At 37.1% G+C, this 22776-nt stretch overlaps 1 protein-coding gene across 5 annotated transcripts in view; it reads right to left on the reverse strand.

The window, feature by feature from the left end:
- Positions 1-16146, reverse strand: part of WDSUB1 (WD repeat, sterile alpha motif and U-box domain containing 1) — a 53869-nt gene extending 37723 nt beyond the window's left edge. For 2 of the 5 annotated variants that reach the window (XM_027590719.2, XM_027590721.2), the window contains exons 1-5: positions 15997-16146; positions 12932-13353; positions 11107-11291; positions 8909-9001; positions 5008-5101 (exon numbers count right to left, since the gene is read on the reverse strand). In XM_027590719.2, coding sequence (XP_027446520.1) covers positions 5008-5101; positions 8909-9001; positions 11107-11291; positions 12932-13329 — 770 coding nt within the window. In that variant the 5' untranslated portion in view covers positions 13330-13353; positions 15997-16146. Of the gene's footprint in view, positions 1-5007; positions 5102-8908; positions 9002-11106; positions 11292-12931; positions 13354-15511; positions 15657-15996 lie in introns of those variants that run through there. The other 3 variants (XM_027590722.2, XM_027590720.2, XM_027590723.2) reach the window with 3 other exon arrangements.
- Between the last annotated feature and the right edge of the window lie 6630 nt (positions 16147-22776).

The raw sequence follows: 22776 nt of genomic DNA on the forward strand, positions 1-22776 counted from the left end.
GAAGGGGAGGAAATCGGAGGGGGAGATGAACCATGAGAGACTATGGACTCTGAGAAACAAACTGAGGGTTCTAGAGGGGAGGGGGGTGGGGAGATGGGTTAGCCTGGTGATGGGTATTAAAGAGGGCACATATTGAATGGAGCACTGGGTGTTATATGCAAACAATGAATCATGGAACACTACATCAAAAACTAATGATGTAATGTATGGTGATTAACATGAAAAAAAAAACTCTAACAATGATGGGCATTTTAAAACTGGTTTCCAAGGATTCCAAAGAATCCTAACTACTAGAATTGAGAATAGAAAGAGGCAGTCCTATTTGAATTATGTCCTATTTTGAATTATGAAGACTGATCTTGCCTGCCTGAATAGAAGCTAATATATATATATAGATATATAATGTCCATTTTATCTGGTTGATCAAGATCAGCAGAGTGGTACAAAAGACCAATTCTGCCAAGGGGCTAGAGGAAAGATACAGAGAAAGATGGAGGGAAGAAGTTCCTACACATTTTGCTCCATCATGTGTGATGCCATCATAGCTCTGAGAGCTAATAGAATATGTGAAGCAGATACGAGAACCCATGTATTTTTTGCTAGCCCAGATACTGAAGAAATTAAAAAAAATAAAACAATCCACTCTTCTACTTTTTTATTTTCCCTAAGAAAAAAATGTTATGTTAACATGCATTGAGTTTATTTTTTTAATGAATTAAAAATATTTTAGAATTTTCTCAATTTTCAGTAAATAGCAATATATATATAACTCATGTAAGCCAAAGCTCCTTGAGGTCCTCAATAACTTTTAAGAACGTCAAAGAATCCTAAGACCAAAACATATGAGAACCATTGACCTAAATCACGGTTCAATTTCTGTACTTCACCTTTAGCACTCATCTCCTATAGCTAGGCAATGCATATTAGAATTGCTTTAAAAAGTTTCAATCATTTTCCTAAATCTATACAAAGTTGTAACAACATCCTAGGTCTCTATCATCTCTACAATCTATTTTTCCAGCCTCAATTCCCCTTATTCCTCCTTATAGTTATCATACATTTTAATCCACTCAAGAATTTCCTGCCTCTTGGAATCCCCCATTTCCCAATCCTCCCATATCTGCCTAAATTCCATGATGCCGTTTACACGGTCACCCCATATCTATGCCCTATACAACTTCCTTAGCACAACCTGACCTATAATCCCATTCCGCTGTCAATTCATTTTTCCTATGTAGCCATTTGTATTCAAATATCTTTTAACCTACTCACTTTTTCCCACTGTCTCCCTCTTTAGCATATGCATCCATTCCATTTTACCACTTTCAGTCGCAAAGGGAATCTATCATTGACCAATTAACTTGTTCTTTATCTACTCATGAAGTAGGGTTTAAACCTATCTCCCAATTTCCTTAAAAAGCTAAATGTTTATATTTCACCATCTTACATTTCCAACCCATTCTCTTGCCTATTTACCCAAATGAATTAAGACTATTCAAAAAAAATATATGAATGTGACCTAGAGCAACACCATATACCAAACAGTATGTAATAATGTAAAATTCCACTTATCCACAATGACTGGAAAGGTACATTTTAGTTAACATAAAATATTAAGATTGACATATATACAAGCTAATAAGGAATTATAATGCTATGAAATAGCATTTTTTAATAACAGTTTTATAACACAAAAACTATACTGAGTTTCACTTAACACTTCTTTCATGATTCAGAAGGCAAAGGCATGTCAGATCTTGCAATGAACATCAGGATAGAGACTTAAAACATCTTCAAGGGCACACTGTCTTATACTTCCTTTTATATGCCATAATGCAACTGGCAAAGACTTGGGCCCATAAGAGAGTCATAAATACTTGCTGACTTTCAGATCATCATTTTGTCAAGTAACCTCTTAAGAGTGAAATGCACAATATATCTCCCAAAACAACAGAAGGAAATCCAATTTTGCTTAAACTTTCACTGACTTCAATTCTAGGTCAAAAGAGAATTACTATATATGCTTTTTGAGGATGAACCATTTTCATCTTTTGAGATAAAATAATGACAACATAACTAATTTTTTGGTTTATTATTTGGCAAGGATTGGAACATATGGGGAAAGAACAATCAGGCTTAGTCCAGAATATTTTAACTGATTGTTAGGAGTCTAAATATCTTGGCTGGAGCAAAAGCTGCTGTGAAGAGCCATGAATGTGGATTTCAATGCTATGGCCTGTGATATCAGATAGACAAGGGTGAGAAAATCCAATGGCACCAAGGAGAAAATATACCAAAGTATACAAATAGAATATAAAGTAACTAAATCATACTACTATGTACCAAACCAATTGCTTTACAGAACAAAGTTTTGAAAAATAAAAGCCAACGTTAAAATTTTCAACAGAGAACTAGAAGTCATAAAAAGTGACATAGTGGACCTGAAAAAATAGCCAAATACAAATTCCAGGACTGAAAAATAAAATAACACAAATTAAGGATTCACCAATGGCCCAGTTTAATATAACATATCAGATAAAGCTAAGGAGAGCATCAGCAAAGGGGAAACTACTCAGAATAAAACACAAGAAACGGGAGAATGAAAAATACAGAAGAGAAGAGAAAAGATATAAAGTTTACAGTAAGAAAGTATAGTTTGCATTTAATTGGAGTCCCAGATTTAGAGGTGAGAAAGAATAGTGGCAATATTTGAAGAGATAATAAGATTTTCCCCTTAACTGATGAATTATCATTTTATGTATTTAACAAACTCAGTGAATTCCAAAGCAAACTAAGTAAAAAGAAATCCAAATCTTGATACAAAGTATAAAAAAAAAAACAAACAACCCACAAACAGAAAGTTCTGTGAGTACCCAGTGAAAAAAATACAAGTTACATCCAAAGAAGCAACAGTTAGAATCAGGTTTCTCTATAGCAATGCACAAAAATAGTAAGTCCTGACTAAACTGTGTTTATTACAACAAAGCAAGGTTGGTTTAACATTTGAGAAATCAATATAACTTACCACCCTAACAGAATAAAAGAGAAAAATCATATGATTATTTCAAGAGAATCATAACACTTTTTCATGATAAAAACAAAACAAAACCTCTTACAAACTAGAAGGAACAGAAGAGCTAATAAAGTTTATCTCCCAAAACCTACAGTAATCACACTTAATAATGAAAGGTCTCCTTTACAAAGAGGAATCAGAGGTTGGCTGTTACATTGTTTCCATTATCCTGGTATTGTTAGCTAGTTCAATAAGGCATAGATGATGTCAAAGGCATACTGATTAGAATGGAAGAAACAAAAACCATCAACATGTGATATGATTTTGTACATAAATGCAAAAATTAAGATCCTTACAAGATCTTAATTCTGTCTTTCCATATACACATCCCTATATTAGCCATGTCTTTTATAATAGCAACAAAAAAATTAAGTGCCTAGAAATAAGTCTAGAAATTTCTAAGTGCTCAGAAATAAAAGATAAGGAGGACTTCTAAATAGAAGACAATTATTGAGAGAAGTCAAAACAAAAATAAATGGAGAAATATGCCACACTCATGGATTAAAAGACTCAATATCACAAAGATGTCAATTATCCCCAAATTTATCAGACTCAAAATAACCCCAATCAAAATCCAACAGGTCTGTGTGTGTACAAAGGATAGCTGGAGGCAATCTCACAAGCTAACTCCAAAATTTATATGGAATGCCAAAATCCAGGAATAGCTAAAATATAAAGCCTTGGAAAGACAGAATGGTTTTAGAGCAAGGATAAATAGAACAATAGAATGAAACAGCAGGCTAAGAAACAGATCCACACATATATGGTCAGTGATTTCTGACAAGGTAGCAGAACAACATGAGAAAAGATGATCTTTTCGATGGATATTACTGGGACAACTGGATATCCACATGGAAAGAAATAAAACTGGACTCCTACTGTACTGTACATAATACACACAAATCAAATCTGATAGGGGTAAAACAATGAAGGTTTTAGAAAACAATATAGGAAAATATCCTAACTCAGAACATAAACTTACTACACTAAAATTTAAGCTATGAAAAGAAAAATCCACAGAAGGGAAAAGATATTTGCAACATGTTTAACAAATAAGTGGCTCATATATGGAAATATAGAGACAATATATGTAATTTCAACAACTGATCAAAGAAAAAGATAATCCAGAACAAAAATGAGCAAGAGACATGAACAGGGACTTTATAAAAGAGGAAACACATGTGGCCAATAAACTTCTCAAAAGATTCTAACCTCATTGTTTTAGGGAAACGCAAATTAAAAACGCAGTTAAGATAACACTTCATATCCATAAGAATGGCTAAAATTAAAAAGACCAAAAATACTAAGTATAAGGAAAAGCTAGGATGTGAAACAACACAGCTATAGAGGAGTTCGACTACTTGGAAAACAATTTGATGTTACCTGCCAAAGTTGAAAATACAATTATTCTATGGCTCAGAAATTCTATTCCTGTGTATTTTTCCTACAAAAATGCATGAACATGTACACTAGAAGACACAGATAGAGTCAATTATTATAATGCTCCCAAACTGAAAATAATCCACATATTTGACATTAAAATGGGTAAGTTATAGTATACACATTCAATGGAATATTACATAGCAATGAAAACCCACAAGTCACAGTTGTATGCATTAATGTGAATGGATGTCCTAAACATCATGTTGACTAAGGGAAGCCAGACACAAAATAATACACATTATATGATTTAAGTCAGTTTAAAAGAAAAAAGTGATACTGTAGATGACCTGAGGTGCTGTCATGCTAAAGGGGCACCTGAAAGGGGAGGACCTTGGAGCAGAACCAGTGATATTCCGTTTCTTGGACTGAGTAGTGCTTACACAGGTTTATATCCATTTATCAAGCTGTTCTCTTATGTTTTATGTACTTTTCTGTATATCTGTTCTATTTCATATCAAAATGGTTTAAGGAAATTAAACTAAATAGCTTACCCTGAGACCAGCATCTGCCCATTATGAGAAAAAGCACAAGCCAGAACAGGAGCACAGTGCCCATTCAGTGTACTTTTATATTTTAATTCAAAACCTGCAAATAATAAGGCAAGAAAAATTAGCAAGCTGACTATAATTAGAATTTATATTTTTAAGTCAAAACTATTTCACTCATTTATTTTAATAAAATATCTTTAAGTGCCTAAAGAATAAAAAATGAAAAAATCTTCACGCAACTCAGGTATCAGAATGCAGTGTGATTAAGTGGTTTCAAATGTTCAGTAATGGGTAAAGAAAATGGTGCACTCAGCAAAGGTGGGGGGATTATAATGATCAAGTACTTTTAAAATTTAAAATTTTAAACTCTATAAAAGACATAAAAATATAACATTTTAAACTAATCTAAAATTTTAAACTATTAAGACAGTCTTGTCATCTAATTTTTAAAAATATAGAATCCATATTGGGTGCCTCACTGGCTCCGTCAGTGGAGCATGTGACTCTTGATCTCAGGGGCAAAGTTTGAGCCCCACTCTGGGTGTGGAGCCCACTTATAAATAAAATTAAATATGTAATGTGTATATATACACATTGGTGCACCAAAAAGATCACTTTTTAAAACCTGGTATCAAGAAAATATTTTCTCAGGGGTGTTTGGGTGGCTCAGTCATTAAGCATTTGCCTTTGGCTCAGGTCATGATCCCAGGGTCCTGGGCTCAAGCCCCGCATCGGGCTCCTGCTCCACGAGAAGCCTGCTTCTCCCTCTCCCGCTCCCCCTGCTTGTGTTCCCTCTCTCGCTATGTCTCTCTGTCAAATAAATAAATCTTAAAAAAAGAAAAAAAGAAAATATTTTCCATTCCATAAATTAAAAATAATAAATAATTTATACATCTTACAATTCCAATTATATATTCTAATACTCCGACAAAGTATGGTAACACTAATATCCTTTTTATGCTTTCTGTAATTACTGAAAAGAAGTATCACAGCTATCTTAAAGCTAAACCACTGGAATTCAATATATTTTAGTGACAATCTATAAAAATGACTATTAAGAAGTTGACCTGAGGAGAAAAGGAAGTGAAATCTATTAATTTTCTCAGAATAAAAACTTTTTTGAAGGGTTAATGGCTCTTAAGATAACAGCATTTAATTAAACAAAAAGATCATTAGAGCAGGTAAAAGTTTTAATAAATAGAAAAATATTATTATTACTAAATATACACTTTATTTCTATTCAAAATAGAAAAAAAAAAACATGTATTTTTTATCTGGGAGAGGAGATGTGGTCACTGAATGCACCGTGGAACATATAGATCAGGAACTGGCACAATCAAACACAGCAAAAATGTTAATAAGCTGTAAAACACATGAAGACCAGTAAAACTTGGAGTATCACCATAGGCTAAATTCTCAAGTATAAGATCCATAAGTCTATCTACTCCTCCCTAACAAATAAACAATTAAAAAAATTAGGAGCAAATGATGATAAACACTTTATAAAAAGGCTTTGATGGTGCAGGTTTATAAACTGTTGTTTTTCAAAAGAGTCACTGTAAAAACACATTTTCCAGGAATGCATGACACGTTTTACTTTTGAACAACTATTAAAGACATATTTAGAACATACAATATATGACTATATTCATGGATTATCATAAGAATTTTACTTTGGCAGGAGTAAAAGACAGGATAGACCAGAGTTCGCTGGTATGTCATTGAACACATTAAGAGTGACTAAATATAACCTAACAGGCAATAAATTAACTGAATTTCCACAAAGAGAAATATTTATTTCCTGATAATGGGCTCTTCTCTATACACTGGTACAACGACAAAGATTTTCTCTTTGCTCAAACTCTAGCCAGGCTCTTCTGAGCCCTCTTCTCACTAAGGCCCTGACCTTGGCCTATAAAGACTTACACTAACATAGGTTCTGACAGCTCAAGGCTGCATGCCTAGGATAACCCTAGTCCCCTTAAAGTACCTGCCTGAGAAAACTCAAGGCTGCCAATAGAATTTACTGTTCGTTCCAGCCAACACATGATGATAGATAGGACCCCTGTCTCCCACTCTGTGGGGGGTAGGAGCCTAATCTCCCTAGATGCCAATTAGCAAACCCAGATGAGTTTCACATGATCCCCATCCTTCCTGTCACTGACCTGTCCTTATTCCCTCATTCTCCCTTCAAAATGCCCAGTCACCTCTGTATGAACTGAAGCTGAGCAAAGTTCACAGTGGACTCTACTCCCTATTGCAACAGTACACTACTGGGTAAAGTCTATCCTTGTATTTTAGTGTACAGCTTTGTTCATCTTTGACAATAATTGTCAACAAAATGCAGTTTGTAATTTAACTGAAGCTTATCAGATAACAATACAGTAAGAATATTTTTAGGCATTTGAAGATGGCCAATTGACCATATAATTTCAGAGTTCCCACTAAAATGAAAGCAAAAGCATTAATAAAGATATAAAAGCACATCAATGAAGAAAATGGAAAGAGAGGCATCAGCAATCCAGAAACTGAAGCCAGTTTTGGGAAGGCAGAAAGCAAATTAACTGACGAGGTAGTATAGAGGAGTAACAGCCCAGGGTGCAAAGGGAGGGGTGACAGCCAAGAAGAAAGTTAATCTGTCCTAGAATACCCTAAAAGACTTAGGACTATCACCAGCTAGGGAAAAGGAAAATCAGAGTAACACAGATATCAACCTGAAGACAAAAAAGTTAGCAAAAAAGTCTGTCGATGAAACACTCGGTGTCCACTCCAATCCCTCCCTCATCCCACCCACACATAGCATGTTGCACAAAAGCCAGATGCTTCTCTCCAGGAAAAACATTTCTAGGGAAAATAACGGCTTTCTGGGGAGCTCCTTGGCAGCTCCAGGGCAATTCCCTAAGCCCCTAAACCTCTCCAGTAAGGGCCAACAACCCACTTCCTCATCCTAAAGGGAAGCCAGAAACAACAAACCACTATATGAACAGAGCTTCCAAATATCTTATTATTGCCTAATTCTTAAATGTCAGTGGAATAAATACAAGGATCACCAGACATCTGAAGCAGGTAACCATATGAAAGAGAAAGATCAGAGTAAACAAAAAAAGACTCAAGAGCAAACAAAGATAATCAGGAAACAAGAGGGAACAACAAAACAAAAAGCCTCTAACTGATATCCTGAGTTTTGAGATGATCTTGCATTCATAAAACAAAAGGAGGACACTGAGAAAAAGAAACTGTGAAAAAGATGAACTTATAGAAATTGAAAATATGATGGAATAAAAAATACAAAAGGTTAAAAGATAAAGTTAAGGAATGTTTCCATTAAGTATGAAGAAAAAGAGATAAATGTGGTGGTGGGGGGGTGACATATGGAAAGAAATCAGGAGTTCCAACACTCAATTAATGAGTTATTAAAAAGAGAGGAAATGGGGAAGAAATTATTAAAGAAATAACTTAAAGGAATACTGTTTTCCAAAACCGAACAATGTAAGTTTCTTGAGTGAAGGATCACCTGAAGGAATAGTGCATTACATGGAGGAAAGACCTCCCTGCACTGTCAAAAAACAGTCACTATAGTGAAAAAAATCTAAAATATGGTGGTAAAATAATATTTATACAAACGGAAAACCACCAAGAGTTGCAAACAGATAAAGTGCAAAATGGTTACCTCTGGTCAGCAGGAATGTGGTGGTGGTGGTGGTGTTGAGGTCATGATCAGCTGTGAGCATCTAATTTTTAAATCATGTATATGTATGTAATTACTCTGCTTAAAATTTATTAAAACATACTTTTATAATCACTTAGATATCCAGAGTTCCTTAAGTAAAAAGATTAATTAAAACAGAAATTCTATCTGAATCGCAAATAATTTTAGAGAACTACTGGTTGAATATATACATACCTAAAATATGGGTAAAAGAAACCACCCAAATTTTGATCTGGCAATCCTGACCACATGATGCCAATCGAAAAAACTGAAGACCTTGCTCTCCATCTAAAAATGTAAATTTGTTAAAAATACACAAGAATTGATAAAACATTTAAACCAAAACATTTTCAACTTCATATATTGAGATCTGTTAATTCTATCTATTCATTTAAACCATATTCAAAAGCAGTATTAACTAAACGTAAACCACAGAATGAAATGTTGACTAAAGAATTTATTTTAAATAAGGATTATTTTAAACAAGAATTTATTTTAAACAAAGGATTATAACCCTGGCCACTGAAGTTACTACAACAAAATGCCTTTTTATTTACCTTCCACTAAGAATATAAACTCAAGGCTCCATGGGCGGATATTGACTCACTAAGCCTGGGGCATCCTCCAACCCAATTTTAAAGTCTATAAGGCTAGCACTGATGGGAAAAATTGGGGAGAAAAGTTATGAGTGTTAAATGTTTAATTATTCCCAACTTTTTTTTTTTTAAAGGACATACCCACTTCTTAAAAGCTTAGTCTAATGGCCTAAATCGACAGGAAGAGGGCATGGAAGGTCTGCACTGAGGACCCTCCCAGATCTCACCCTATATGTATCCTTTATAATAAAGTTGTAATTGTAAGTATAGCCAAAAAAAAAAAAAGCTTAGTCTATAATTCACATGGAATAATAATGAGAGATTTTTCCCCCCTATTTGATTTAATCAAGACAAAGGCTGGAATTATATAAATCCAAAATAACATTGATTCAGTCTGTTTTATTTGGTAGAAATTGTACAAGTCAGGGAAAGTAACCAGCAAATTTGGTGTCACAAAAAATCCACTAGTTTTTAATGCTGAGAAAATTTCAGTGTATAATTATATATACACTAGATAAGTTCCTAAATATTTGTGGCTAATGTAAATATCGATATCCTCAAGCCAATTTTACATGAGTTCCACCTAACATCATAGATGTAGTTTCATCAAAGGAAGTTTTGGCACTGATACATACTAAGATACAATTATGTGCGTTAGAGCAGGGGAGGCTCATCTGAAGTGATGTTTTTACCTGAAATCTAAAGGATAACTAACAGTGAACCAGGTGAAGGGTCCACATGTAAAACCCTTGGAAAAATCTTAGAAACATTCAAGGAACAAAAGGAGGGCAGTGTTGCAAGAGAATGTCTGAGGCCAAGTGTGTGTTGAGAGGAGGCAAACAGAATGCGTCTGGTACTTACAGGCTTTGTGTTTTGGATTTGCTATTTTATACCTTAATCTTATTTTAATCAGCCACTGGTGGGTTTGAAATAGGGGAGTGCCAAAACCATCCTGCCCACCTTCTGGACCTGAGCTGTCCAATAAGGTAGTCACTAGCCACCTGTGGCTACTGGACACTTGAAATGTGGCTAGAACAAATTTAAACATGACATAATATACACACCAGATTTCAAAAACCTAGTACCAAAAAATAGTAAAATATTTTAAGTGTTACTATCAATTATTGAAATATTTTATATATGAGTAAAATAAATTAAAATTAGTTTTACCTACAACTAAAAAGTCTTAAATCTACAATGTAGCTCACATTATATTGTTAATAGGACAGCACTGGTGGTGTAACAGGACTTGAGGCAGCAAAAGCATAACTCCCACCCTTCACGGAGGATGAAATAGAAGAGAGCTTCCCAATTCACTGTTATCTATTTAAAACCAAGAGTCTGTCTATATTCAGGAGTTTGTATTTCTGATTGTGTTGTCAAACATCTTAGTTTATAAATTTAGCTTTTGGAAGATTAAATTAGTAAACTGAAATTTTAGCTTCTGTTTCCAATTTTTTTAATTTCACATTTCTCTTTGAAGATCAATATACTGTATTTTAAAATCCACAGCACAACCAGTAGGGTTAGGTCCTCTAAGTTACCATATTCAAGGAATCCAGATCTACTATACAAAGTTGAGTCATCCCCAACACATACTAAAGAACATAATTTTCCCTTATGACATTTCTTCATGATTTCATTTTGGTCAAGATAAAGGGCAAGATTCCTTAAAAGGAATGAATTTAAAGGGCTTCTCATTTATGAAAGATGAAATGAAAATGAATAAAAGAATTAAAAGTCATACACAAATTACAAATAGGAACTACTAGGGCTTAAGAGATTAAAATAACCAACCAGCAACTGGCTGTGAAGAAAAATCACAGCAGGTAATTCCAAGATCATGTGCTTTTTCACTATGTAGACACCTCATTTTATCATCCCACACTGTTAAATCTCCACATGAAGAGCCAGTGACAAAGAGGTTTCCATTTGGAGAAAATGCACAGGCCACCAAGGAGCCATCCTTAACACTACCACATCTGAAATAAAAGCAAAAAAAGGGGAGGAAAGGGGTTTCATTTCATTTCAGAGTATCTTTTACTTTATATTACAATTTCTAACAGGAGCTTGCTATAGGAAAAACAGGAAAAATGGCTATCAGAGAATTAGAACGGGCAATAGATGTCTATAGAAATATCATATGCTATAAACTGAGATATGCTTTTTCAAAAAAAGGGTTTAAACATTATCTTAAGTAATATATTCAAGCCTAAACTATACAGATCCAAACCAAAGTCCATGTATCTTCATGTTTTTCCGTATGGCAAGTCTGTATGAACACATTAAAATCTACAAAACTTAAAAAAAAGCTCTGACAACCAAAATATCAACTATAGTCACACATTTTTTTAAAAAACTATTTTTATTGGAAAGCATGTTATTGGGGTCAAAAGTACTTTCAACTTTTGTATTAAAATCACCCAGAAGCATCATCTTCAAATATAAAATATAAATATAAACTCTTTATGAAAAGAAAATGCTGTGAACAAGTTAAAATTATCTTGGGAACATAAGGAAGCAATGTGCTGACAATATTAATTTTCTCAATTAGGAAAAATAAACTTGTAAAAGCCTAACAATTAGTGCAGGGTCCCATGCAGGGCTTAAATCTACTGCAGCGTTATCTTTTTACAGTATACATTAGGGAAGTAATGGTAGAGAGGCAGAATTCATCACCTGATAAGTGAAAAAGAAAATTTCTTAGTTGACAGCTATATTTCATTCACATAAAAAAAATCTTGAGATTCCATTCCTTCTGAGCTGTCTCTTTAAATGGTTCATTAATGCCACTTAAAACACATCACCTTCTTCAACCCACAGACCTAAATCTAATGAGCAACAGTTGTTTACCAGCTGGCATGTGCTCTGAATGATTCAGGGGCAGGAGAAAGTATATTGGGCTATTTTACTTGGTAACATTTAAAAGTTTATGGTGTTTAATGTACTTAATGTCACTGAACTGTACACTTAAAAATGGTTAAAATGGTAAACTTTATGTGATATATATTTCACCATAACATACATAAAGGTACATAGCTTTCATGTTGGCAAGTTGCAACAGAACATTGTCAGTATAAATTAATTGATGTATTTTCATCTAAAAGGAGTTTTTCAGGTGTTTTTTTTTTAAAATGATAACACCACACTTATCACAAGGTTCTTTCTTCTGGGGTTGATCATTTGCCCAGCAAGAATCCTAGTCAGGAAACAGCTGTGCTTCTCAGGTGAGACTTACCTACCATTACTCTATTACTGCGAACGCTTGAGTCATGAGTGACAAAAATAAAGCCTAAAATTACTGAATCTTATTCAAAAGACTGTTTTCTTCATCTAGCTCTTAAAGTAGAAATCCATAAAAATCTAACAAGATTAACTCTTATTTTACAAGAGAAAGACTGGAAATTTAAAACTCTCAGGGCCAAGAAAATCTACAAAACCCATATTAAACATGTGTTTTTATGACCTTCAGAAGACAGGTCAAAATGTCTTTTCTTGTTATATCTGAAAATTATCTGCTCCTTAAAGTCATCAAAGTATTCTGCTTTCTATTTTTATTTATTTATTTTTTTGGCAGACTTGTTAATAGGATTAGAAACGGAAAGGGTTTAAGTACTCATACCTATATAACTTGTATGTCTGGGCATTCCATAAAACAACCGTTCCATCAGCTGCCCCTGATACCAAACAAGTGGAGTCTGGGGAAAACCGGCACACCCTCACGGGACTACCAGTGGGCTGTTCCATCACTGCCAAAGTCTCTCCATTGTGAGTGTTCCATAGGACAGTGGTACCATCTGTTGAACAGGAAGCCAAAACATGTCCTGAAGGGGAGAAGCAGCAGCAGTGGACAGCATAGGTGTGAAACTTCAATGGCGAGTGGGGCAGCTCAGTAAAGTCACTTAGGGAGTACAGGCGAATTGTTTTGTCCAAAGAGCAAGTAGCCAAGAGGGAAGAGGAGAACGCACAGCAGTTGACATCATCACCATGATCGGCTAACGTGTGAATTAGTTTCACCATGTTCTTTATTTGAAGTAAAATGTCCTGCAATTTTTAAATAAAGGTTACTTCATCCTTAGAATCAAATAAATGTAACTCAAATCCATATAAAAGAGTCAAAATCAATTTAAGGATTTGCTCAAAGCTCCTACATTCATATTTTTAAAAGGACAAATTATTATACCTGAGATAAGAATAATTTGGAGAGAAAACATCAATTAAGACTATAAAGTTTAATGAGGATCACAGTCACAACTGACACACCAATAAAGTTCCATTAACTCCTGAAAAAGAACCTTGTCAAATAACTTCAAACTGATTTGACACTAAATACCCAAAACACTGGGTATTTATTTCACCTCTAAAGCCTTTCTCTTAACTAATTACTTCTCAAAAATGCCTCATTCCTGATTTGCTAATCTCAAGTCAAAAAGATTTTCCACTTTTTTTTTTAAGATTTTATTTATTTATTCATGAGAGACAAGAGAGAGAGAGAGAGAGAGAGAGAGAGAGGCAGAGGGAGAAGCAGGCTCCCAAGGAGCAGGGAGCCCGATGCGGGACTCGATCCCAGGACCCTGGGATCATGACCCGAGCCGAAGGCAGATGCTTAACCATCTGAGCCACCCAGGCACCCAGATTTTCCACTCTTAACTGTCTTGGCTGCTCCTTCCACAGAACGGAGCCAAGGCTCTACAGCTCTGCCTTTGAGATGCATTAACTGTCCCGTTCACTCATAAAAACTAAGAAATGGTTTCATTCAAAATTTCAGCGGCAGTGCTGAAAGCTCCCATGTCATGGTCGGCCACCTTGTTTGATAAAGAACAGAATGATATAAAAGATTTGAGGTCAAGAACCAGTTTAATAAATCCAAGGAAACCAAAGAGAAAGAGTGGCAAAAAAATGAACATGGCCAGACTGCACTTAAGAACAAATTTACAAATTTCGATTAAAATCCAAACCTTTCAGCACAGCTTACAAAATGCTGTATGTATGATCTGGCTCTTGCCTGCCTACTTCTCAGATCTGAAGTCCGGCCCCTTCCCCTTTCCCTCACTTCCTTCCAGCCTGCCTGGTCAAATGGATTGTCTTAGATCTTCACAAAGCTGTTTTCCCAGGCTGAAATTCTCTTCCCTTTGCTTTTGGGATACTATTTCTCATTCAGATCTCAACTCCAGTGTCTCCCCTCAGAGGGGGTTTCCTAGTCTAAAGCAGCCACCCTCCAGGCTAATATATCACCCTGTTTTGTTTTTTTTTTTTTAAGATTTTATTTATGTGACAGATAAAGACAGAGTGACAGAAGGACCACAAGCAGGGGGAGTGGGAGTGGGAGAGGGAGAAGCAGGCTTCCCGCGGAGCAGGGAGCCTGATGTGGGGCTCGATCCCAGGACCCTGGATCATGACCTGAGCCGAAGGCAGACGTTTAACAACTGAGCCACCCAGGCGCCCCTATATCACCTTGTTTTAATCCTCAGTGTACCAATTACCACCATCTGATATATTTATTTGTCTCCCCACCACTAAAATGTAAATTCCAAAGGAGTGGAGATCCTGTCCATCTTCCTCATTTCTGTATCCATGGCACATAAAACAGTGTCAGACACCTAACATGCTCAAATATTTCTTTCCAAATCCGCTTGAGTTCTACCTCTAAATTTCATATATAAACAATATAAAATTATCAGAAAACTTAAAGCTACCAATACTTAAAAAAAATCCAGCAGTGGAAAAATAATGCCAAATGAAACAATAATCGGCCCTGAAGGAATAGGTATACTCTTAGATTGTAATTCATAATCCCTTGTTCCAATGTTATTTGCACAACTCTTTACAAATAGATGGAGCTTATCTTTTCCAATATTTATTGTATCCCAAAACTTCAGCCTCTTTTTTCCAAACATAAATTTCAATAACGTCTAAATAACACGCAAAAAACAACAAAAACAAGCCACGAAATGTCCTGGTGGATTGTCACCTACATTACCGCACGGAAAACAAGCAAGATCATGAGGTCTTTCTGAAGAACTCCCAAATCCCAACTGTGCAAGTGCGCTAGGTAATCTTGCAAACAAACTTTGGCTTCCACACCCTTGTGGCACCCAGCTCCCTTTGCAGTTCTAGGCCAAACAGTTGAAGAACAGAGACATAATCACTTGGAATGAACAGTATGTTTTTGAAAAGCACTCTCAAGCCTACCACCACCTGCCTCGGGGTTGTGGGCATCCACTCAGCCGTCACTCCGAAGGCTCAATCCCTGGGCTGGTCAACTTGCCGGTGTCGACACACGCATCCCTATCTAATCCAAAGCAAACGGAAATGTGCCCCAAATCTCCCCAAATAAAGCCCCGCGACCTACTCCCCCCACACGCAGGGACCAAAGGTGTACCCCACTCTTAGAGCCGGCCGGGCCTCGGCGAACTGAGCCACCCAGGCTGGCGGGCGGACAGCTGACGGGGAGCCGGGCCTTCCCGGGCGGCGGCATCCGACCCGGCCCAGCTGCGGCATCCACGCAACGCCCGCAGGCCCCGCCCGGCCCCCGGCCCCCGGCCCTGGCCGCACCGCCGCGCCCCGCTCCCGTCCAGGTCCTGGCTGGCCCCCGCCGCGCGCTTGGAACCAGACGGCGAGAACCATACGGTTCAAACACCCCGAGTAGGGAGGCTCCCCGAGCTGATCCCAGCGGTGCTCTCCCACCTGCTGCCGCCGCCGCTCAACCTGCCCACGCACGCGGCCACGTCCACGTCGAAGACCCAAGGCGCGCGGGATCCGCCCTCAGGTGCCCCAGGGCGCGCGGGGGCCACGTGACGCGCAGGTGAGGCGGGCGGGGCAGGCAACCCCGGAAACCCTAAGAGAAAGGGAACAGGCCCCGCCCCAAACACGCCCCGCGCCAGCGCGCATGCGTGGTCTCCCACACCTCCGCTGCGGGCGTCTCTTAATTTTGGCCCTAGATCAGCCTGACTTCAGTTTTGGGAAGAATCTTTATTTGCAGTGTTTTCCCAGCTGGGGAAGCTGAAGTCCCAGGGATTAACGAGTGCCTGAAATATGGTTTTAAAGGTGGCATTGTATCAACTGTCTGGTTATTGCCGCTCAGGGTTTTTGAATCTCCTTCCTCTCCGGTATTTCTCCCCTGTATTCTGTTCTCTGACCTCCGTGATTGCTCTTTTCTGTTTAGGCTAGCTCTATCCTCAGCGGAAGGATTAAGACAAGACAGCTACTACATACAGTTAAAGTATTCCACACGGAAAATATCTATACAATAGAAAGCTATTTAATTTAAGAGAATAGATGTGAAAGTAAGCCACATCTCAATTATGTTATGCCTCAATCTTTAATCCTTAATCTGTTTAGGCTAGCTCTATCTTCACCACAACCTGCTGTTTCCCACATCTCTTCAGGGCAGTCCGCTCGCCCCTGAATCCCAGGGCCCTGTTCACTGGACAGAAACCAACTCACAGGTACAGAGAACAAGCAGGTGGTTGCCAGAGGTGGGGGATGGGCAAAATATTGGAAGGGGATTAAAAGCGACAACTTCCAGTTATAAAATAAGTAAGACACGGGGAGACAATGTACAGCGCTCAGCAACATATGGTTGTGCCTGTCTCTCCACATTCTTGACAGACTGAATATTTAATCTTCACTAATTTGATGAGCAAGTTGGTTATAATATTCTTTAAACTATGTAAAAGAAACTCCTGCCTACACATGCCAGTCGTTCAGCACAGAGACCTCGAGGCCGATATGGTTAGTTTTAGGGAAAGCCAAGTTCAGAGAGGGAAGCCTTCTTGTAGCTGGTCTCTAGTCTAATGAATTTGCAATTTATGAGATGTTAACTAAAATATCTGGCCAATATACTAGAGAAACATTTTAAGAATTTGTAGAGATCTTTGATCACAAAAGTGAAGTGGTTATCTTATTTTACAGAACAGAGTGTCAAAATTGTTGAACTTTAACTTAGAATCTTAAAGATTTGTATTTTACACCCTTTGTTTTATGTAACTGTGGTCAATAATTAATCCTATTTTATCTTTAATTTCCAATTATTCTTTTTTTTTTAAAGATTTTGTCAGAGAGAGAGAGAGACCGAGAGCATAAGCAGGGGGAGCAGCAGGCAGAGGGAGAAGCAGGCTCCCCGCCAAGCAAGGAGCCCGATGTGGGACTCATCCCAGGACCCTGGGATCATGACTGAGCTGAAGGCAGACGCTTAAGGGACTGAGCCACCCAGGAGTCCCATCAATTGTTCTTTGTAATAGTGCTACTTAAGGAATATAGAAAACCATTTTACTTTTTAAAAAGATTTTTATTCATTTGAAAGAGCAATAGAGTGTGAAAGCACACGAGCCAGGGAGAGGGCCACCAGGAGAGGGAGAAGCAGACTCCCCTCAGAGCAGGAAGCCAGAAGTGGGGCTCAATCCCACGACCCCGGTATCATGACCTGAGCTGAAGGCAGATGCTTAACCAACTGAGCCACCCAGACACCCCAAGATTCATGGTTTTTTTTAATTACATAAGAATGTATGACAGACACTGATGTCCCTTTGGACAGTTCTCCTCTGGACAATTCTTCTGAAGTCCCCCAGCAGTCTTTCTCTCATGTGCCACTGCCCAGAACTGTATCACATGCCCATTTGTTAAGCAATGACTTTCAAGAGGAATGGAATTGCCATTAATTAAGATTCACCCTCCTGGAGCTAGAAAAGGGCCCAATTTCCCCTGAACCAACATATACAAGAGTGAACAGAAGGAAATAAGGAGACAAGACAGCTACTACATACAGTTAAAGTATTCCACATGGAAAATATCTATACAACAGAAAGCTATTTAAGAGAATAGATGTGAAAGTAAGCCACATCTCAATTATGTTATGCCTCAATCTTTAATCCTTAAACAGTATTATTTAGTTTATTCACCAGTTATATTTACCAGCTAAATTTACCATACTTGGTTGTTTGTTTTTTTTTTTTAAGATTTTATTTATTTGAGAGAGAGAGAGCACAGGCAGACACTTAGCCAACTGAGCCACCCAGGTGCCCCGGTTGGGTCTTTTTAATGTTAAAATAAAAATAATGCACATTTGTTGCAAAGATATGATATATGGATAAGGAAGATGACAAAGATGTCATCTTCCCAGATTCTACCAAAGAAGAAAACACTGTGAACATTTTTATACATCCCTTCAGAATTCTCCCCATACTAAGTTCATTAAATATATTTTAACAGAATTACTATACATTCTATAGTGTAACCGGTTTTTTCACTTAATTTACCAACATGAACATAGATCTACATGATAGTTTCTTTTTAAAGATTTATCCATTTATTTGAGAGAAAGGGAGAGTGTATACACACATGCGAGGGCAAGTGGGAGGAGGGGGAGAGGGAGAGAAGCAGACTCCCCCCTGAGCCATGACCCTGACATCATGACCTGAACTAAAACCAAGAGTTGGACACTTAACCCATTGAGCCACCAAGGCACCCTCCCATGATAGTTTTTGGTGGCTGAACAGAATGTTTTTAAAAAGTCACTCCTATATTAAAAAGAATTGAGATTTGCTATAATGAAAAGATTCAGAAAATTACCAGTGCTGAAAGCAGTATTTTAAAAGGAGTTGTAAACATATTTTGAGAAATGGAGGAATCATTGGAATAAGTAGATAGCCTCTCAAAGCATTATACTGTCTCCATACAAACCCGTGTTGTGTAAATGCCTCACTATCCTTTGGTGATCTAATGAACTCACTGAGCTTTCCTTTCACTTCAGAACCCAAGATATAGTCTCAATTGGCTCTAAGACTTAGGTCTCTATCATTCACTACTGAATTCTCCCTCAAGATTCACCATATTCTTTGATATCCACCACCATGATTATTAGGGCTGTTTTTTTTTTTATTAAAGGAGATGGTAAGGAGTCTGTTCAGGGAGAATAAGAATACCCTTAGAAATTGAGCTTGATACTTTAACATATTTTAATTAAAAAATTAATTTTTTTTAAAGTTCAAGAATGGGGGCACCTGCGTGGCTCAGTCTTAAGAGGCTGTCGCTTGATTTCGTATCAGGTCATGATCTCACTGTCCTGGGATTGAGCCTTACATCAGGCTCCTTGCTCAGCAAGCAATCTGCTTAAGGATTCTCTCTCCCTCTGCCCCTTCTCCCTGCTAGCTTGAGCACGCACACACTCTCTCTCTCTCTCTAATAAAAAAAAAAAAAGTTCAAGAATGAACTACATACAACTTATACCTCACAATGCTTTTAGTCATCCAATGACAACAACCCAAATGATTTTCACATGTATGGTCAAGGTAGAGAAACTATAAACAGATCTCAGATATTAATTTTGCTACTACCTCTCCCTTGATTTATTTTTTTCCAAGATTCATCTATTTATTAGAGAGAGAGTGGGGGAGGCAGAGGGAGAGGGAGAGAGAATCTCAAGCAGACTCCCAGCTGAGTGCAGAGCCCTACTCAGGGCTCAATCTCTTGACAGTGAGATCATGACCTGAGCTGAAATCAAGAGTCGGTCACTTAACTGACTGAGCCACCCCGCTGCTCCTGCCTTTCCCCTTGATTTAAATGCGAAGGTGCAAAATTCTCTTCCAGTGAAGGTCCAGAGGATCCAAATTAGCTTTTCCTCCCACCCTGTATTTAGCTAACTCCTTACCCACTACACTTCCAAGCACTACTTTTGCTATAGTAACTCATAAATCTATGCAAGTTCCAGCAATACCTAAGAATTCTCAATATTTTCTATTCACCTGCATATACCTGAGCTTTTTTATAGCAATATCAGCTTTCCCAACTAACTACAGCTAAGGCAAATGTTTCATCTCCTGAATATCACTGGCTGAGGGTAAAACTTGGTGCCGTTCTTACAGTCCCTAGAAAGCAGATAGGGTTAGAAATGACACTTACATAAAAAAACAAAAACAAAAAACAAAAAACCTGCAAACATGCACATTGAAGCTGCTAATATGAGTAAATTGCTTGATAATTTTCAAAACATGGTATTCAAATTCAAAATCTATAATAAATTGTTAGTGAAAAATAATACAAGCAAATATTGAACACTCATTGGGAGGTAGGGAAGAAGAATCCTCTTTCACTGCTGGTAGGTGTGTAGACTGGTGCAATCATCTGAAGAGCATTATGGTAATAGCATGGAATGTGTGCAAATACCTAACCTGTGTACATCCTAGAGAAACTCTTATCACACACAGTCTGTTTTCTATTGCTGTGTAACAAATTACTCAAAACTGAGTGACTTAAAACAACATTTATTATCTCATAGTTTCTGTGAGTCAATAATTCAGTAACGTATAGAAAGCAGTTCAATTGCTATACACTAATAACGAGCTATCAAACAAAAATGAAAAAAATAATCCCATTTACAATTGCATCAAAAATAATAAAATACCTAGGAATAAATTTGACAAAGGTGAAAGACCTGGAAACCAAATACTATAAGTACTGATGAAAGACACAAATAAATGCAAAGATATTCCGTGATCATGGATTGGAAGAATTAATATTGTTAAAACGTCCATAGTATCCAAAGCAATCTACAGATTCAGTCAGTCCTTGTCAAAATACCAATGGCATTTTTCACAGAAATAGAACAAACAATCTTAAAATGTGTTTGGAAGCACCAGGACCTGGAATAGTCAAAGCAAAATCTTGAGCAAGAAGAACAGAGCTGAAGGCATCATCACGTTTCTGGATTTCAAAGTATAATCCAAAGTGATGGTAATCAAAATAGTATAGTACTGGCACAAAAACAGATCAGTGTAATTGACTAGAGGACCCAAAAATAAACCCATGCATATATGGTCAATTAATCTATGACCAAGGAGGCAAGAATACACAATGGGGAAAAGACAGTCTCTTCAATACATGGGTTGGGAAAACTAGACAACTACATGCAAAAGAATGAAAGTGGACCATTATCTTATGCCACATACAAAAATAAATTCAAAATGGATTAAAGACTTGAATAGAAGACCTGAAACCATAAAACTCCTAGAAGAAAACATAGTAAGCTCTTTGACATCAATCTTAGCAATATTTTATTGGACCAGTCTCCTCAGGCAAGGGCAACAAAAGCTAAAATAAACAAATGGGATTCCATCAAATAAAAAACTTTTGTATAGTGAAGGAAATCACTAACAAAACAAAAAGGCAACCTACTGCATGGGAGAAGATATTTGCAAGTCATACATCCAGAAAGGGGTTAATATCCAAAATATATGAAGAATTCACACAACGTAATATTTAAAAGAATTAAAAACAGGGAGAGGATTTGAATAGACATTTTCCCAAAGAAGACATTACAGATGGCCAATGTGAAAGCTACGTGAAAAGGTGTTCAACATCACTTATCATCAGGGAAATGCAAATCAAAATAACAGTGAGATATTACCTGGCAGTGGTTAGATTGGCTATTATCAAAAAGACAAAATAACAAGTATTGGCTAGGATGTGGAGAAAAGGGAACCCTTGTATACTGTTGGGAATATAAACTGGTGCAGCCACTATGGAAAGCAGTATGGAGGTTCCTCAAAAAACTAAAACCCACCATATGATCCAGCAATTCCACTTCTGGGTACTTATCTGAAGAAAACAAAAACACCAACTTGAAAAGATATATGCACCCCTATGTTCACTGTAACAATAGCCAAGATATGGAAGCAACCTAAATGTCCGTCAACAGATGAATGGATAAAGAAGATAAGGTGTTGTATACACATACACACAAATATTACTTAGCCATAAAAAAGAATGAAATCTTGCCATTTGTGACATTAGAAAGTATTATGGTAAGAGAAGTCAGGCAGAGACAAATACTGTATGATTTCACTTTTATGTGGAAAAAAAACAAAAGAGAAACAGATTCATAGATACAGTAACCAGAGGAGAGAGGGGTTGGGGGGCCTGAAATAAGTGAAGGGGATCAAGAGGTACTATTTCCAGTTATAAAATAAAGTCATGGGGATGTAGTGTACAGCATAGGGAATATAGTCAATAATATTGTAATAACTTTGTATGGTAGCAGATAGCAGCTACATTTATCGTGCAAATCATTTCATACTGTATAAAAATAGCAAATCACTATGATGTGCACTTGACACTAATATGTCAACTATCCTTCAATTAAAAAAAATGAAAAACAAAACAGCTCAGGAGTGGCTTAGCTGGGTAGTTTTGGCTCAAGATCTTTCATGAAATTGTAGTCCAGATGTGGCTGGGGCTCCAGTCAACTGGATGACTGAATGTTTAACTTGGGCTGTAGGATCCACTTCTAAGATGCTGCAGTCATGTGGTTTACAAGTTGATGCCAGCTACTGGCCGTTCCAGAGGGCTGCTAGTGTCCTCATAACATAATAATTGGGTTTACCCAGAGCAAATGATCCAAGAAAACAAGGTGGAAGCAGAAATGTATTTTATGACCTAATCTGGGAATTCACAGGCTATCACTCTGCCATA

Source organism: Zalophus californianus, chromosome 3 (genome assembly GCF_009762305.2).
Source record: "Zalophus californianus isolate mZalCal1 chromosome 3, mZalCal1.pri.v2, whole genome shotgun sequence".
Lineage (NCBI taxonomy): Eukaryota > Metazoa > Chordata > Mammalia > Carnivora > Otariidae > Zalophus > Zalophus californianus.